This window comes from Rhinopithecus roxellana, chromosome 13 (assembly GCF_007565055.1).
Source record: "Rhinopithecus roxellana isolate Shanxi Qingling chromosome 13, ASM756505v1, whole genome shotgun sequence".
NCBI classification, from domain to species: Eukaryota; Metazoa; Chordata; class Mammalia; order Primates; family Cercopithecidae; genus Rhinopithecus; species Rhinopithecus roxellana.
Genome location: NC_044561.1, coordinates 24,537,894 through 24,557,337, shown reverse-complemented (window position 1 = coordinate 24,557,337; position 19,444 = coordinate 24,537,894). Strand labels below are relative to the sequence as shown.

The following is a 19,444-nucleotide window of genomic DNA, read 5'->3' as shown; positions in this document are numbered from 1 at the left end:
GGATACATCATTGATGGTTCAGAACACTCTTTTAAAATCTGTGATTCTCTGATTAAGCTAAGGTTTTGTTACACAAATTTACCATTGAAATATGTATACAGAAAAGTGGGTCTTGAGGAAATTTTCAAAAAATTGGTCATGCGTAGTTCATTTGTAATTACTAACAAAATCCACACTGGACCATTACAGTGCCCCTACAACTTCCTTGTGCCCATTCAAGCCATCACCTCCTCCTTCCTCAAAGATACCCACCATCCTGACTTCTAACACTGTATATTAGATATGCCCCTTTTTGAACTGTGTAAATGGAAGCATCCAATATGTCCTCTTTTGTGTCTGGCCTCTTTCTTTCAATACTATGTTTTCAAGATGCCTCCACACTGTTGCATGTAGCAGTAATTCATTTATTTTCATTGCTCTATAGTCTGTAACGGTGGTTCTCAACTGGAGGCACTTCTGCACCACTACCCACCTCAACAGGGGACAACTGGCAATGTCTGGAGACATTTTTGACTGTCTCATGCTACTGGCATCTAATGGGTAGAGTTCAGCGATGTTGCCAAATATCTTACAATGCACAGGACAGGCCACATAGAATTATCGGGTCCAAAATGGCAATTATACCACCACTGAGAAACCGTAGTCAATAATATGCCATGTGTGAACATAGAGTAATAATTAATTCTATTATTAATAGACAATTAAGTTGTTTATGGTTTCCCATGATTATGAGTAGTATTACTGTGAACAATCTTATACACATCTTTTGTTGCATGAATATACAGATTTCTGTTGGGCATATACTCAGCAGTAGAATTGCTAGGTGTTTTTTCAGCTTTGGTAAATACTGTCAAAACAGTTATTCCAATTTATGTAACCATCATCAGTGAATGAATGTTCTGGTTGCTCTAAATCCTTGCCAACGCCTGGTTTTGTTACTAAAAAAAATTAGCTATTCAAATTTTGGTCTTCACTCACATATCCCTGGTAAATAAACCTTTTTATATGCTTATATCTTCCTTCAAATATCCTCTTTAATGAAGTGTCTGAGAAAGTCTTTTGTCCATTATTTTTATTCTTCTTTGGTTATCCGTCTCTTTTGTATTGATCTGTAGTTCTTTATGTATTCTAAATGCATGCCCTTTATAAGGTATGTGGGTTTTCTTCCACTCAGTCACTTGCCTTTTTCACTCTCTTAATGGTTTATTTTTATAAGCAAAGTTCTTAATTTTAATGTAACCCAGTTTATAATGTTTTCCTTTATGGTTGGTACTCTTTATATATTGTTGAAAAATTATTTGCCTACTTTGAAATCATGCAATATTTTCTTAGTTTTTGTAGACATTGTATTGATTTACCTTTTATATCTCGATATACAATGCATCATGAATTGATACTTATTTGTGGTGTGAGGTAGGGCTCACTCTTTTCCATATAGATATCCAGTTGGTCTAGCACATATGTTTTAGAGAAATGATATTGTCCACATTACACAACAGTATGAATTTGTCATAAATCAAGTGAACTTATGTACATAGGTCTGTCTCCAGACCCTATTCTAGTTCACTTTTCTGTGTGTCCATCCTTGAACCAATATAGCATCTGGAAGTATAGGTTCTCCATCTTAATTCTTCTTTCAGGTCAGCAAATGACTCTCAGGGAAATGCCACATCATACTGTGTTCACCTTCAGTGTATTTCCCTCTTTCCAGGATTTGGCCTTTGAGTCCTGACTGCTTTGATGGCTTTCCACTGTCCTTAAATTTGAATTCTACTTTTCTGGCTTTCCAGGTAGCTCTGATGCAAGCTACTATATCTGGAAGCTGAGAGCTGAGCTAGGCTTTTATTCTTTTATGTAAATAAACATTTTTTTTTCTAATGTACACTTCCACCAACAGTGTATAAGCATTCCTTTTTCTCTGCAACCTTGCCAGCACCTGCCATTTTTTTGACTTTTTAATAATAGCCATTCTAACTGGTGTGAGTTGGTGTCTCATTGTGGTTTTGCTTTGCATTTCTAATAATCAGTGATGTTGAGCTTCTTTACATATGCTTGTTGGTCACGTGTATCCCTTCTTTTTAAAAGTGTCTGTTCATGTCCTTTGCTCACTTTTTAATGTTTTTTTTTTTCTTGTACATTTGTTTAAGTTCCTTATGGATGCTGGATATTAGACCTTTGTCACATGCATAGTTTACAAATATTTCCTCCCATTCTGTAGGTTGTCTGTTCACCTTATTGATAGTCTCTTTTGCTGTACAGAAGCTCTTTAGTTTAATTTGATCCCACTTGTCAATTTTTGCTTTGGTTGCAATTGCCTTTGTCATCTTCATCATGAAATCTTTGCCCTGTTCCTATGTCCAGAATGGTATTGCCCAGGTTGTCTTCCAGAGATTTTATAGTTTTGGCTTTTACATTTAAGTATTTAATCCATCTTGACCACTGTGGAAAACAGCATGATGAGTCCTTAGACACCAAGAGCAGAAATACCATTTGACCCAGAAGTCCCATTACTGGGTATACATACAAAGGAATATAAATTGTTTTACCATAAAGACACATGCATATGTATGCTCATCACAGCACCATTCACAATAGCAAAGACATGGAATAAACTTAAATGCCCATCAGTGGTAGACTGGATATAGAAAATGTGGTACATATATGCTATGGAATACTATGCAGCCATAAAAAAGAATGAGATCATGTCCTTTGCAGGGACATGAATGGAGCTGGAGGTCATTATCTTTAGCAAACTAATACAGGAACAGAAAACCAAATACCACATGATCTCACTTATAAGTAGGAGCTAAATTATGAAAGCACATGGACACATAGAGGGGAACAACACACACTGGGGCCTATCAGAGGGTGGAGGGTGGGAAGAGGAAGAGAATCAGAAAAAAATAACTAGTCGGTACTAGACTTAATTCCTAGGTGACAAAATAATCTGTACAACAAACCCCTGTGACACAAGTTTACCTATAGAACAAACCTGCACATGTACCCCTGAACTTAAAAGTTTTTTTTTCTTACTTTCTATGCCTAGGGAAACATGAAGTTTCACTCATATTTTCTTCCAGTCCTAACTTAGTGAATCTACCACCCCCTCCAGAATGTAAGTTCCCTGAAGACAAGCACTGTTCATCTCTGTGTTGACAGCATCTGTCATTATGACACTCAATAAATGATTCAGGATGGAAGCAAGGAAATATTAATGGACGCATAATTTCCATTCACTTAAAGCTGCATCTTCATGGGGAACTGGGTGCTTTTATGAATTAGTCTGAGATTTTCTATGACTATTGCCATTTCACCATACTCTGGTGAGGCAATGTCTCTGCATGGAAAGTGAAGGGATGCATTAAATTCGCTTAAATGTGTTGAATCCAAATTGAATCTACAAGCCAAGTAGATTTTAATTACTCTGCAAATCTAGAATTAACGTTCTTCAAAACATTGTGAAAATTGTAGCAGAAGGTAAAAGACTCGAGTTGTAGAGCCAGTACTTGCACCATCTCATCAGAGTGTGACTTGGGAAGTTCTATTCCCTTCTCTGTTTTTGTAGGTGTAGAATGAGGGGTTCAAACCAGATGAGGCCGCAGCTCCCTCTCGATTTGTTATTCTAGAAATTGATCACATCCTGTAGAAATGAAACAAGGCTCTTGGCTTAGTGTTAGAAATATGGAGAACTCACTTTAGATTGTGTACTGGAAGTGGATTTTCAATTTTGTTTTTCAGCCAGGAGAAGTGGATGTGACTGACTGGTGAGTGGGAATACTGGGTTCTGCATTATTCAGCCCTTTGCACATTCTTTCCACAGTTCCACAATCCCCCATCTTTGTACTCCTCCATTCCTTCATTCTTTCCATTCTATAAGCTTTCTTTGAGGCATTCCTGATATTGGGGATTCATAGAAGAAAGACGTGGTCTCCTCCAGAAACTAACAGTCTTGCTGGGAGATACAAATAAGTAAATAGATAACAACAGTACAGAGGGGGACACAGGAGGCTGTGGGAGCCAGGAGACGCCCCAACCCAGGCCAGAGGGCGGAAAGACTTCCTGGGGAAAGCTGCAGTTGGGCTGAATATTAAAGGGTGAGTGAAAATGTTTGTCTGGTTTTTCTTGAAATATAGAATCATGGTTTATCAGAATCACCTGCAGAGTGTCAGTTCCTTCCTCTCTGACTCCCTCCTAATTCTTTCTTATTAGGCTAATTTCCTTCCCCCCTCCCTCCCTCCCTCCCTGCCTCCCTCCCTCCCTCCCTCCCTCCCTCCCTCCCTTCCTTCCTTCCTTCCTTCCTTCCTTCCTTCCTTTCTTCCCTTCCTCCCTCCTTCCTTCCCTCCCTCCCTCCCTCCTTTCCTCCTTCCTTCCTTCCCTCCCCTCCTCTCCCCGCCTTCCCTCCCCTCCTCTCCTCTCCTATCTCTTCTCCCTTCTCCTTTCCCTTCCTTTCCCTTATGAAAACAAGTTGACAACATCACAACAGCTCTCCTTAAATCATTTCACATCTTTCTTCTAAGAAGGACATTTTCTAACGTATCACTATCACACTTAGGAAAATTAACAAATCCATAACATTATCCATATTTATATTACCCAATTATCCTCCCATATACCCTTTTTGCCTGTTCAATTTTTCGTATTATTAACGTCTTGCATTACTCTTCAGTCTCTTTTAAATGAAAATGATCCCCTTATCACTACCCAGCTCCAGTTTAACTGTTTTATTTTTTTTTATTATTTTATTATTTTTTTTTTGCGGAGGGTAGAGTTCCAAGGGTGACTTGAATGGGCAACTCTATGCAAAAATCACTGACCTTAGTCCCTGGTACCCAGTAAGAATGTGTGGGTGAAGTCAAGCTAAATTCTGCTGAGCCACAGAAGGCATGGAGGCAGGTGTCCACTCAGGGCAGCTCGATGGATTGGTTTGTAAAATTGTCAAAGACTCGGCACTGACCTTAAGCATCAGAGAGAACAGCAAGCAAGCCTTGAGAGCGAGCTTGTCTCATAAAAACGGCCATATTGTGAGGAATGTAGGATATTCACCGTATCTGTTTCCTGACTCTTCCCCATGCCAGGAGTGGCCAGGCATGGGGACATCATGGGGACAGATTGCTACTAATGTCACCTCCCCCTCACTTCCCTGCTTCCTTGGCATCCTCCTTGCTTTGAACTTCCCTCTCAGCTAGGGGTGAGGGAGCTTCCTAAGCCTCATTTTCCTTCGCCTGTGAAATTTAGATATCAGCCGTTGCTTGTCAAGGGTTTGCAGATTGAATAAGCTAAGAATCGATAGGAGGAATCTTCTGCTCTTGCTTGAAGTGTCTTTCTCGAGCCATCGTCAACACTGAAATCCTACCCTTCTTCCAAAGCCTGACTCAACCCACCTCCTCAAGAAAGGCTGTGCATGGCCGGGCGTGGTTGCTCACGCCCATAATCCCAGCACTTTGGGAGGCTGAGCTGGGCGGATCACTTGGGGTCAGGAGTTGGAGACCAGCCTGACCAACATGGCAAAACCCCGTCTCTACTAAAAATACAAAAATTCGCTGGCTGTGGTGGTGGTGGGCGCCTGTAATCCCAGCTACTTGGGAGGCTGAGGCAGGAGAATTGCTTGAACTTGGGAGGTGGAGGTTGCAGTGAGCCGAGATCAAGCCATTGCACTCCAGCCTGGGCGACAAGAATGAAACTCCATCTCAAAACAAAGAAAGGAAGGCTGCACACCCAGGCACCAGTACTGACTGCTCTCTCCTTTGCCAACCTCTTGGTGCATTTATAGTCTGTGCTTCACAGTTTCTCTGGAATGTCTTGCATTGCTGACCCTTCTGCCTGTTTTTTTCCAGACTCAACACCTACACTGCTCTCCCCAGGACGGGAGGGCAGCCCGTCTTCTGCTGCTGTGTGCTCAGAACATTATAGGTAGACAGACAGACCAGGGTGGGAGTCCCAGCTCTGCTCCTTCTCAACAAGCCCATTTGCCTCTCTTCGCCTCAGCTTCTTCATTTACAAAATGGGACGATAAAGGGCAGTAGAGTAAAGCAGTTGAGAGCCATGGGCCTGGGGTAGGACTCCTTGGTTTAAATCCATGTTCTCCCACTTATGACATGACAAATTACTGATTCTTTCTGAGCCTCAGTTCTGACAGGGGAAGATTACAATATCTGCTTTAGAGGACTGTTGTGAGCATAAACTCGAGTAATGTCTATAAAGCCTAAAGGCTTTATAGACATTACATGACAACTCTAATGATGTGGTATTTACCTGTGTACCACAGTGGCTTAATAAGTGCCTCCCGGCCGGGCACGGTGGCTCAAGCCTGTAATCCCAGCACTTTGGGAGGCCGAGGCAGGCGGATCACGAGGTCAGGAGATCGAGACCCTCCTGGCTAACACGGTGAAACCCCGTCTCTACTAAAAATACAAAAAACTAGCCGGGCGCGGTGGCGGGCGCCTGTAGTCCCAGCTACTCGGAGGCTGAGGCGGGAGAATGGTGGGAACCCGGGAGGCGGAGCTTGCAGTGAGCCAAGATCGCGCCACTGCACTCCAGCCTGGGCGACACAGCGAGACTCCGTCTCAAAAAAAAAAAAAAAAAAAAAAAGTGCCTCCCATTCCCTGCATAATGCATAGTCCTGGGTGCCATGTCAACTTTTATTACGGACTCTCTGTTGTTATTTTGGACTCAGTTACCAAATCTTCAGGCCATCTTCAAAGAGCATCTGGTTTCCCATCTCAGGCCTCACCAGTATTAAAGAACATCAATATGTTTTTAATTTCCTCTTTAATTTCAGGGAGTGGATGAAGAATGGGGGCTGACAGCGTGCTTTGGGGGATGATTCACGGTGTCATTAAATCTGTATTGAGTTTCCTGTAGCTACAATTGGCCCAGGCTCTGACCACACTCAGACCTGGGAATTATGTTTTGTTTTTGCTTGTTTTGCTGTGTGATTAAATCTAATGACAGTAAATCCAGCATCTCCTTGACTTGGACTTTCTTGGTTCATTACATTGCAGTGGATTTTGAAAAATATGTACGTGTAGATGTAAATTCAACTGGTTGAGGTTTCCCATCAGCCTTCTGCCCGGTGGGTATGTGATGCAGTGGAAGGAGAAGAATGGGATTCAGATCTGGCCCACCAGCGTTCAAATGCAGGCCCTGCCACTTAGCAGTATGGCCTGGAGCAAATGGTTTCTCACCAGTGAGCCTCAGCTTCCTCATTTGCAAGATGGGGTGATACCTCTGATGTTGATGGGGTGAGGCTTCTTAGCTTGATGAGCTAATGCCTATGACACATGCAGATAGAGGTGCCTTCTTCTTTGTTCTTCGCCAGTTTTCATGGAGCATCTAATTCTGTGGTCGACACTAGAGATAAAACGATGGGACCCCATTCATAAGATAATCTGAAAGGGGAAGGGGTATGGTCCAAGCGGGAGACACTGTCTCAGACACTACTCGTTCTGAGGCTGAACCAACCACTTCAGTCTCCACTTCCCTCCTCCGTGCGGTTCACAGTAGGCTTATACATGGGAATTGTTTACTCTTGAACATCTGCCCTCAATCTGCGGTCTTCTCTAGCACTGATGAAAGTGGTCATTAAAGAAAAGCAATCAGACAAGTGTTAAGATTTTAAAATGTATGTTAAACCGTTACGTCAAAGGATTAACTTTGAGATAAATAAGTAATGCATGAAAGTTTAACTGTAGTGTCTTTTGCCTCAATGGCAGTACTGGGAGTAATGGGAGTAGAAATGGCTTCCACTCTTAAATACTGAATATGCATATGACACGCATCGTCTCTCATTTCTAACAAGACCCTGGGTCCTAGGGCAGTGTCATTCCCACTCTTACACCTGTACAAGTTCAGGCTTCAAACGATACCTGGGGCCTGGGCACCATGGTTCATGCCTGTAATCCCCACACTTTGGGAGCCTGAGGTGGGTGGATCACTTGAGGTCAGGAGTTTGAGACCATCCTGACCAACATGGTGAAACCCTGTCGCTACTAAAAATACAAAAATTTGCCTGGTGTGGTGGTGTGCACCTGTAATCCCAGCTACTTGGGAGGCTGAGGCAGGAGAATCACCTGAACCCTGGAGGCAGAGTTTGCAGTGAGCCACGATCATGCCACTGCACTTCAGCCTGGCCAACAGAGCAAGACTCCATCACAAACCAAACAAAACAACAAAAACAAACAAACAAAAAACAAACCTGACTTGGAATAGACAGAGCCGGGATTTGAACTCAGGTCTCTCTGCGTCTGAAGCTTTTTTTTTTTTTTTTTCTTCCTGCCTTGTAGATTAGAAAGAGTGGAAATTTCAGTATTCCTGAGTTTTCATATCCTAGTTTACCTAATAAACTTCTATAACTTGAAGCAACCCATACTTACAGCATTTTCATATAAATACCCTTATTCATCAATTCATTTAATCAGTCCAATATTTATTGGAACCTACTATGTGGCAAGCACTAGAGCATGATTCATAACTTGAACATTTTATTGAGCACCTACTATGTGCCTGAGGACTGGCAATTCACTCATGCATCCAACACATGTTTATGGAGCACCTACAATGTGTTAGGGCCCTGGTGCTTCCCTCACTTATTCAACACAAATTCATTGAGCACCTACTGTGTGCTAAGACATTGTTCTATAGACACTGGTAGCAGCGAACACAATGCATAAAAATCCTGCCCTCATGGAGTTCTGAACTCCACAGCATTGCAAGGCCAATCTGGTTTCCCTCATTTTTCAGCTAAGGAAGCTGAGGGTTAGAGAAGTTAGGCAGTGGTCACCAGGTCACGTGGCTAGTGAGTGGTAAAACCAGACTTGGTTGCCAGCTGTGTGTGCTTGCAGAGGTTACTCAGCCTCTCTGTGCCTGGAGATCATAATCCCTATCTCTCAGGGTTGCTATGAGGGCAGGAACCATCCGTTTGCTCTCTCCTATATTCCTGGTATCCAGCACAGCACCTGGTGCAAGTAGGTATCTAGTTAGGGGTAGCTGTTGTGACCAATGACTATTTCATCCACTAAGTTATAGAACCAGCCCAGCATCTTTGTGGCTGGATGCTCAAGGACTATCCTCTGGCTCTTTCCCTTTTGGACAGACTGTAGGGCAGGCAGCAGAAGTCTGCAAGGCTTTTCTGGAGTCTCTTCTTGAAGAGTAACAGTACCCCTGCCTATCCTGTCTCTCAGTAACTCTGAGAGCCTTCTATACATCATCCCTCTCCCTGGCCCAGGCTCTGGGAAGCAGACACGGTAACATCTTGATTATCTGACATCCCTCCATCATGATGATGATGGGGAGTTCCATCTGAGCCACACTGAGCTGGTCCTGTGAAGACAGCTACAAAGAAAAAAATGACTCTTACTGGTCCCCAGATGAAGTCAGATAGGATGTGTTTGAAGTGTCCAGCGCTAGGAGAGGAGCGGTGATGATCATCCAGCCTTACTCAGCAGAACTTGGGATCCTTATCCCAAAGCCTACAAAAGAACATCTGAATCCAGGTTAAATTCTTCAGTCTCTATACAGAAAGGAGTGGATGCAAGGAACTTTATACCTTGAGAGGTGGTGCAGACAGGAAATGGAAAAAGCACTTGCAGAGATGTAGGTGGATTTCTGCATGGGAAAGCCAGGAAGAAGCACTTGGCTGTGGGCAGTTTCTTTCTTTCTTTCCTTCTTGCCCTCTCTTCCCCCTCTGTCCTCACTTGACCCCCACTTCTTCTCCTCTCCAGCCCCCACCACCAGGAGTCTACACTGCATAGCTTGTATTCCTGTTTTAAGCTCACCAGCTGAGGTTTCAAAGGCACCAGACCATTCCAGAAAGGTGGGACTCAGCTCACTCCAATCTCAAGACATCAGACCCCGTGACAGCCAAGCTGGGCCTGAGTGGCTGTGCTGGAACATCTTGGCTTCCATGCCTTGTAGAAGGCATTGCCTCTCAAGGGCCCCAGGGAAGGCGAGTGAATCTTCCCCTGTGCCAGCATAGCTGGGAACCTTCCTGGCTTGGGCCTAGCAAAACCTATGGCCTCTGTACCTGATCACCAGCACTCAGACTGTGACCTCCAGATCCCCATTTCTGGGCAGCCGGTTACTTCACCATGGACCCCAGCCTATCTTGCCTTTTTGTCAGAGCCGAAGATGGCAGATCCTTAGTTGCCAGCCAGAAAGGCCTCTGCAATGTTGTTTCTCTCCTTCTTGCCTTTGCCTAAGTCTCCTTCCTTATTCTCCATCACCACCGCCCTTCTGGGTCTCCATCTCATTTCAACTTCTTTCCTGTTTAAACTGCCTCCTCTTCTTTCATGCTCTGACCCTGCTTCTCTTCTTCCTACATTTCTTTGCCCTCCCTTCACTTTTCTCATCCTGACTACCTCTTCTTTCTCATCTACCTTGATTGAATTTGACAGCATTTGCTGAACATCTACTACATGGTGGGCTCGGTGCCAACTCCAGAGGTGCAGAAATGAGTCAGCAAGACACTGTCAGTTCAGACTTGTGGTCTGTGATTCTCCTTCCACCTACTTTTATGCCTTTTTTCCCCCCTATGTTTTTGGCTGCCCCTCTTCCCTCCTCCTCCTCCTCTTCCTCCTCTTGGGACTTCTTCACCCTCCATTTTCATGCCCTGCCCTGGCGTCTGCAGCCAGCAGTGGCAGTGGAAGCTAGGGTGAGCAGGATGGCAGAGTCCCAGGAGATGCGGTGACAGGAGCCCTCAATGTTGCCCTCCTCACGTGGCAGGCAATGGATGAGACAGAGCATCCAAGACACTCATTCATCACACCCGCCTCCTTTCAGGGCCAGGACAGGATGGAAATGACTTTTGTCAGTTCTGCGGCAGCCCACTGCCCCTGGTAGCTCCAAGCTGTTTATTAATAAAAAGTAGAGAATTAAAAAAAAAAAAAAATACAGGCGTGTGAATGCCGTCCTGCCATGTATTCGGGGAGTGATTCCAAAGCAATGAAGTTGACAAATGCGCCTTCAGGGAATCACAAAGGAGCCCTCTATCTCCTCTTCCAGCCCGTGTCCAGCTGTGATGGGAACAGGCAAGAAATAGGAAAGGAGGGCGCTGCTCTGGGCAAACGTGTGGCCTTTGTTTTAGCACATGGGAACCAACCTTTCTTCTTATGGTGAGCTGAAGGTCACCTGCCCATTCATTCGCCTGTGCATCCCTCTTTGAACTTCAATTGAGGCTTTTATTGAGTCCAGTGTGGGGTTGGGTTCTGGAGATCCAGAAGTTAAATAGTAGTAATAATGATTGCCTTTAGTTATTAATGATTAATAACCATTTATTATTGGTTATAAATTATTCATCATAACCACTAACCATTATTTGGGTGATCAGGTGCCAGAGACAGTATCAAGGGCATTTCTTTCACTGTCCCAGCTGCTCCACGAGGAAGGCACCATGACTAGGGTTCAGGGAGTGAAAGGAGTACTCCAGGTAGAACCGCTCATGCAAAACCCAGAAGCAGGGAGGGCTTGGCCTGTCCCAGGAGACCAGCATCCTGGAGCAGGGTGAGCAAGAGGGCAGGAATAACAAGCCTGATCACACAGGAGAAGGACTGAGGGTGAGGGTGATGGTCAGAGAGAGAGGAGGTAGCTCCTCCACATTGCCACCTTGACACCCAGATCTTACCATCACCAGACCACTACTGCAATCCTCTTCCACCCATCTGACATGGGGAATAAGGAGAGGCAGATGATCACAGCCAGCTCTATGCCTTGTCCTCATGAAGCCCTTTAGCTGGGCCCATTGTTGCCATGGCCCCCAGCCTGGGGAGCTCCTGCCAGACCTAGAGGAGATAGGTTTGTGGGATCACTGAAGCTCTGTCCTCAGGGGCACTCAGGAAGGCAGGGTCTAGGTGCCTGTCTCAGTCTCTTCTGGCTGCTATAACAAAAACACCATAGACTGGGTGGCTTATAAACAACAGAAATGTATTTCTTATAGTTCTAGAGGCTGGGAAATCTAAGGTCAAGGTGCTGGCAGTTACATTTGTTGTCTGATTCATAGATGGCCATCTCACTGTGTCCTCACACAGTGGAAGGGGTGAGGGAGCCCTCTGGGGCCTCTTTTATGAGGGCACTAATCTCATTCACAAGGGCTCCACCCTGGTAACCTAATCACCTCCCAAAAGCCCCACCTCCTAATATCATCACATTGAGGATTAGGTGTCAACATACTAATTTTCGGGGGAGGCAAACATTGAGTCTATTTCAGCCCCCACCTATTTCCCTGAGAAAGACGCTGCTCTCCTGCCCCAACCATTCCCTCCCTGCCTTCCATGGCATCACCTCAAGGGACCTTGGCTTGGCTTCCTTCCCAGATTCAAAAGCCCATTGGGTCATTGTGGTCAGTTCTTTTTCTCCTAAACTGTCCTGTGTGATCAGGAGTGGAAATGGTGTTATCCAGCTGGGTGAGCAAGAAGTCTTCGCCAAAGTCTTGTAGCAGAATCTCAGTCACGCTTTGTACATAGAGGTCCGAATCCTGCAGTCGTCCCGATTGTTACAGTTCCAGCAGCAGTGCACTCAGAGGCAGGGACCCCATGATTGGAAAGCCGCGTATGCATTGCCCTCAGCGCCTCTTCAGGCCTGCGCCCACAGTGGCTTTATCTGCAATGCCAAAACTCTGACATTTGGCCACTTTTTTACTTTTAAAAAAAGTAAATTGTGACTTTGCTGGTAGGAGGGAAGGGGGTCGTTTCTCTTAGAGAGAGGACAGATAGATTTTATTTATTAAAGGAAAGGTTGGTGGACTCCAGTCTCTCTCCTTTGAATGATGCCATTTATTTTAGTCTCTAATTTGGTCCCACTGTGAGGCTTCTACTTTTCAGAGGCAAAGTGTTTCTGGCGCTGCTGCTACAAACTCCCTCTGCATAAAAGCCACGTCTGGTGTAGTCCCAGAATAGAAACCGTCTGTCCTCTTGTGTATAGTCTTGGTTTTAAGCTGATTTCATGTGAGTCTTTCCCTTCTGGGGGAACAAGATTTTACCTACACCCTCACCCCATGAAACAATCAGGGATGTCATGGGGCACCCCGTGGAGAGACGTATTTGGGTCTTGACTCTCAGAAGCCCCACTTAGTGGGACTGTCCTCTGGGCTTGGCCCCAAATAAACAAACAACCCACTGTATGTCCCCTTCCGGTCTCGAAGAAGCAAACTACTTATTTCACAGTAAGCTCTGGGATGGTAGGTCCTATCATGTCAGGTGTGATGCCCCATAAATCTAATTCATCCGTCCTAGCTGCAGTTTTAATCTACTCAAATGTACTTAGCTGGGTTTAATTATAGACAGAAATTGCATTCAGAAAGCAACAAGAAATCATTTACATGGCTTGAATTTGCACATTAAATCATATGGTTCATTTGAGAGTGCGATAGGGATGGTATTTCCAAAGAAAAATAATATTAGTGCCTGTGCTTAGGGGCTCTCACACCGATTGCACAAATTGTATGAATTGCACAATTTCTACAGACTGCATTTTTCTTCTTGGCACAGGATAAATGAGGAGGCTGGGGACGCTGAGAGGACCCAATCAGCACTGAGCAGAGCCTGGTCCACAGATGTCCGCAGCAAGACCTCGGGAGACAAACCTGTTTCTCCTCACTTCGTCCGCCGGCAAAAGTACTGTCATTTTGGGGACGGCGAAGGGCTTGCCGTCCAGAGAAAGTCCGCAGAGAGATTAGAAGCTGCGTCCTCTCCCCTGGCTTCTCGGAGTACAAATACATCCCCTCTGTCGAGGGAAAAGCTGCCCAGTCCTTCAGCAGCCCTCTCGGAGTTCGTGGAAGGGCTCCGGAGGAAGAGAGCCCAGAGAGGCCAGGGGTCCACGCTGGGCCTGGAGGACTGGCCCACTCTCCCCATTTACCTGACGACTGGGGCTTCCACACTAAGGAGGGGCAGGGCTGGCAGTGACGAGGGAAACCTCTCATTGAAGGTTGGGGCAAAGTCACCCCTGGAAATCGAAGGGGCCGCTGGTGGTCTCTTGAGGTCCACCAGCCTCAAATGCATCTCTTCAGATGGTGTTGGGGGCACGACCCTACTCCCTGAGAAGGCGAAGACCCGATTCAGTTCCTGCGAGTCCCTCTTAGAATCCAGACCGAGCATGGGGAGAAAACTGAGCTCCCCGACCACACCCAGGGACATGCTGTTGTCACCCACACTGCGTCCTCGGAGGCGGTGTTTGGAGTCCTCTGTGGACGATGCGGGCTGTCCAGACCTTGGAAAGGAGCCGCTCGTTTTCCAGAACCGCCAGTTCGCCCACCTGATGGAGGAACCTCTAGGCAGTGACCCCTTCAGCTGGAAACTCCCAAGCCTCGACTACGAACGCAAGACCAAAGTGGACTTCGATGACTTTCTCCCAGCTATCCGGAAGCCCCAGATGCCTACATCCTTGGCCGGAGCAGCCAAAGATGGGCAAGACGGTTCACAGCGTTCAAGCGTCCACTTTGAGACGGAAGAGGCTGACCGTTCCTTTCTCTCGGGGATCAAGACCATTTTGAAAAAGAGCCCGGAGCCCAAGGAGGATCCTGCTCACCTGTCCGACTCGTCCTCATCCTCCAGCTCCATCGTGTCCTTCAAAAGTGCTGACAGCATCAAAAGTCGACCAGGAATCCAACGACTTGCGGGTGACGGTGGTGAGGGAACGTCCCCCGAGCACAGAGAGCCAGGGGCGGGGAGGAAAGACGATGATGTTACAAGCATAATGAAAAAATATCTCCAGAAGTAGGCACCAGTTCAGGTAAAAGCAACAGGCTGGGGCTGTTCTTGGGGAATGAGAGTTCACCTTGCAGCCTTGGGGAGAGCAGGTGCCCCTACTATCCTTACTGCCACAACTGATTTCTTTAGAGATCAAGATTTTTAGAAGTTTTAGCTGAAGTCATGTGTTGCTGGATGCAAAGCTTTTCAGGAACCCTCTGCTGGGTACCTCTCTTTCCTTGTACTTTGAAATGCAGACACATCAGAACGTAAGAGGTTCCTGTGGGATGACGCTAAAGAAGGTGCCGGATGTGGCTGGGCGTGGTAGCTCAAGCCTGTAATCCCAGCACTTTGGGAGGCCGAGGTGGGTAGATCACCTAAGGTCAGGAGTTCGAGACCAGACTGACCAACAGGGTGAGACCTTATCTCTACTAAAAATACAAAAAATTAGCTGGGTGTCTTGGCTGGCGCCTGTAATCCCAGCTACTCAGGAGGCTGAGGCAGGAGAATTGCTTGAACTGGTGAGGCGAAGGTTGCAGTGAGCTAAGGGTGCCACCACTGCACTCCAGCCTGGGCAGCAGGAGCAAAACTCTGTCTCAGGAAAAAAAAGAAGAAGAAGAAGGTGCCAGATGTTTAAAGTTTCCTCGCCCTACTATCATTTTCTTTTCTTAATGTCATTCCACCTGGGGTTGAAGGAGCTGCGATGGCATTCTGTCCACATAATGACGGGAGATCCGTGGTGGGATCGCAGACATGCAAAGGGCCAAGTTGGAAGAGACTTTTAGAATAGTGGAGTCCACTTGCATTACATATGGAGAGAAATAGGCCCTAGGTTGAGGGGGGAGGGAACAAGTACAAAAATCACAGAGCAACAATGCAGGAGAAGTAGCTACTCGCTGCCCTTCCTCCCACTCCTAGCACTCATCCTGTCACTCATCTGGAGTCAAGGTAAGAAAAGGAATTCAGGCCGGGCGCAGTGGCTCACGCCTGTAATCCCAGCACTTTGGGAGGCTGAGGTGGGCAGATCACGAGATCAGGAGATTGAGACCATCCTGGCTAACACGGTGAAACCTCGTCTCCACTAAGAATACAAAAAAATAGGGCGTGGTGGCGGGCGCCTGTAGTCCCAGCTACTGGGGAGGCTGAGGCAGGAGAATGGCATGAACCTGGGAGGCGGAGCTTGCAGTGAGCCGAGATCTCGCCACTGCACTCAAGCCTGGGCGACAGAGCAAGACTCCCTCTCAAAAAAAAAAAAAAAGAAGAGGAATTCATTGCTAACCAAGGCTTACATTTATTGAGTGGACACATCAGACAGTCATTTAGTACTCCTGATATCCCCAAGTGGTGGTGAATATTATTTATTCCCATTTATCAGGTTGACAGACTGAGGATCAGAAAGATTAAAGTCACTTGTACAGAATCACCAGGGCAGAATTGGGTTTCCAGCTCTAGAATCCCTACATTTATCTTTAAAAGTTTTCCATAGGGACACATTCCTGGCATCTTCATGAGTGAAATTAGAGCTGCCTGAGAGTCTATGAGCCTTCGTAAATCTCCCAGTCACTGAATCTCAGAACTCACTGCAGCTCAAGGCTCAGATGGTCAAGCAATTGCACATGGCTCTCAGGGTGCACCTGCTGCAACTCCCAGGCCTCCTTGACCCAAATGAGCCACACATCCTCTATTTCTTCGAGAGGCAGCCTCAGCCCATCAAAAAGCCATTGCCCCTTCCGCGGAGACAGGCTTGGACTATATCAGAGCAAACTAATTTGACTTAACGTGGCCTTCTCTCTGCTCTCAATTACCGAGTAAAGATCCGATATTCATTTACATTATTATGCTCTCGGGGACATAGAAAGCAGTTTCAAAGGCCAAGTAAAGGGCACACATCCATGAGGGGAACAGTCCTTAGCAGAAGTCATCACAGAACATCTTGTCTCTGCCATTCCGTTTTAATCAAGTCCCCTTCCTACCCTGAGCAAGGTTCTTCTCCAAGGATGCTAGTTTTTCAGCTGTACAATGCAGCACCTCCCACAATGCAAATGCATGGTGGGCTTTGGGACCAAGCAAGACCCCCCAAGACTCAGTTCTGCTCTGTAACTAGCCGTTGGACCCTGGGCAAATGATACAGTCTCTCCAAGCCCCTGTGTCCTCAGTTGGAAAATAGGGATAAGAATACCAACTACCTGGGCCAGGCGCGGTGGCTCAAGCCTGTAATCCCAGCACTTTGGGAGGCCGAGACGGGCGGATCATGAGGTCAGGAGATCGAGACCATCCTGGTGAACATGGTGAAACCCCGTCTCTACTAAAAAAAATACAAAAAACTAGCCGGGCGAGGTGGCGGGCGCCTGTAGTCCCAGCTACTTGGGAGGCTGAGGCAGGAGAATGGCGTAAACCCGGGAGGCGGAGTTTGCAGTGAGCTGAGATCCAGCCACTGCACTCCAGCCTGGGCGACAGAGCGAGACTCCATCTCAAAAAAAAAAAAAAAAAAAAAAAAGAATACCAACTACCTAAAGTAACACTGTGGATTTCATGAGAATATGAGAGATTCCTAGAATAGAGCATGGCACCCCATGGATGCAGTAAATGCCAGGTTACTCTGGAATTTTTGGACCTTTGGGAAATCTATCCCAACCTTTTCCCCCGCTTGTTCTCCTTTTGCTGCCTACACTCTGCCATCCCTTTCTGTGGAGTTGCTACAGTAATGCCACCTGGGTATACAGAATTCGAGGCCCTCCACCCCATTCATTGTCTCCATCAAAATGTACCCATCTTCCTGGCCAGGTACAGTGGCTCATGCCTGTAATCCCAGTTCTTTGGGAGGCTGAGGCAGGAGGATCACTTGAGGCCAGGAGTTTGAGACCAACCTGGGTAACATAGTGAGACCCCACCTCTACAAGAAATAAAAAATAAAAAATTAACTGGGTGTGGTGACATGTACCTATAATCCTAGCTACTCGGGAGGCTGGAGCAGGAAGATCACTTGAGCCCGGGAGTTGGAGGCTGCAGTGAGCTATGATTGCACCACTGCACACTAACCTGGGTGACAAAGTGAGACCCTGCCTCCAAAAAAAAAAAAAAAAAAAACCCTTACCCATCCTTTGTCCCATTCATCACCTCTGACCTGTGTTTGCTTCCAGCCTCCTTGAAGTTGCCCTTGAAGACTTCCCGACTCTACAATAACTTGGAGATAGAGAGACTGGCCAGTCCTCCCCAGTGGCCAAAGCCAGCCAGCACGGCCACCCTCAAGAGACAAGACGGGCCCACAAAGGCAAATCCTGCAGGGATGCTGGACTCCCAGTGTGGTTGGCCCGAACAAAATAAAGTGTTGACTCCTGGACATCTGTGCCTTCTCTATGGCCTTGCTACCGGGGATTCCAGAGTGTTGATGGGGTGCAGATAGGGGTAGGACTGTTCCAAAGAATAGAACCAACCAAACTGTATGTAGTTTGGGGTATATACTGCTATTTCTCTTCCTACATGTCTACATGCCATGACCTTCTTCCTCCTCTTCACCTGGCCAGTTTCAGCTCATTTCTTCCAGGAAGTCTTCCCTGATATATCAAACAGAAACAAATGCTCCCCCTCCATGCTCCCTTAATCCCCATGCTTGTCTATCATATTCCTTTGCCAATTCATTTCTCTATCCTGTGTATTTATAAGTGTGTACAAGCATTCAAAAAACTGATAAATGATGAATGAATGAATGAGCCAAAGAACAAATGAGCCCACACACCGTGAATGCATGTGACACACTGATATATATGCATCCTACAAATGTGCACCCACATCAACATTCAAGAACCTTGAATTTATTCCCTTTTTACCAAGGCGAAGCTAGCATATGTGTGCCCACATTTAGGTAGCAAATGCTGCCTTTATTTAAATTCCCACTAGCATAGACTCCATATCCTACCCCAAATTTGTCTCCATCCTTAGGACCCCTCTGGTGTAACCAATCATAGCTCCCACCCGTGGGAGGGAATTCCCATTTGGATCACTGCTGTGTTAGTTTGCAAGGGCTGCTGTGACAAAGTACCATAGCTGGAGGGTTGAAGTCCAAATTCAAGGTCAGCGGGGTAAATTCCTTCTGAGAGCTGTGAGGGCCTCTCTCCTTAGCTGGTAGATGGCCATCTTCCCCCTGTGTCTCCTCATTTCATCTTCTGTTCATGTCTGTATCCACATTTCCCCATTTTATATTGGATGGGGTCCGCCCTAATGACCTTATTTTAACTTGGTCACCCTCTAAAGACCCTACCTTTAAATTAAGTCACTTTATGAAGTACTGCGGGTTAGAACTTCCACATTTTTTTGAGTGGGGCTGTGGAAGTGGGCACAAAATTCAACCCATAATAACTAGTAAGGTCACCCCATAAAGAGGAGCTCTCGTCGCTGATCATCCTCACTAGAGACTCTGGGTAGAAGTGGGGCAAGGGAGGAGGATGGGGCAGGAGGGAAATTCACTGGAGCCCCTCTCTGGAGACCTCACCGTCTCTGGAGACCTTTCTGCCTCTCTGATGGAGCACGTTGGTGAACAGTGGACCCTGTGGTCTCTGATGCAGACTCAGTCTCCCACTTGGTGAATCCACCATCCACCTCTTGCCATTCATAGGAGGGCTCTGGGTCACTGGAGAGTGCTGGGATATATGGGGAAAGCAGCCAGGACCTCTGGCAAAGCCCTGGCAAAGAGGAGACACCACCCAAAAGCTCCCCAATGCTTAGGTGTGGGGTGGGAATGGGAGAAGACCCAGGCTCTTGCATGAGGCTCT

The 19,444-nt window shown here is 46.3% G+C and overlaps 1 protein-coding gene across 3 annotated transcripts in view; it reads left to right on the top strand.

Annotated features, from left to right (window-relative positions):
- MYO18B (myosin XVIIIB) overlaps window positions 1-18,015 on the top strand; it is a 217,595-nt gene extending 199,580 nt beyond the window's left edge. For all 3 annotated transcript variants that reach the window (XM_030915727.1, XM_030915728.1, XM_030915726.1), the window contains 2 exons: window positions 13,479-14,718; window positions 17,816-18,015. In XM_030915727.1, coding sequence (XP_030771587.1) covers window positions 13,479-14,706 — 1,228 coding nt within the window. In that variant the 3' untranslated portion in view covers window positions 14,707-14,718; window positions 17,816-18,015. The remainder of the gene's footprint in view (window positions 1-13,478; window positions 14,719-17,815) is intronic.
- The last annotated feature ends 1,429 nt before the right edge of the window (window positions 18,016-19,444 follow it).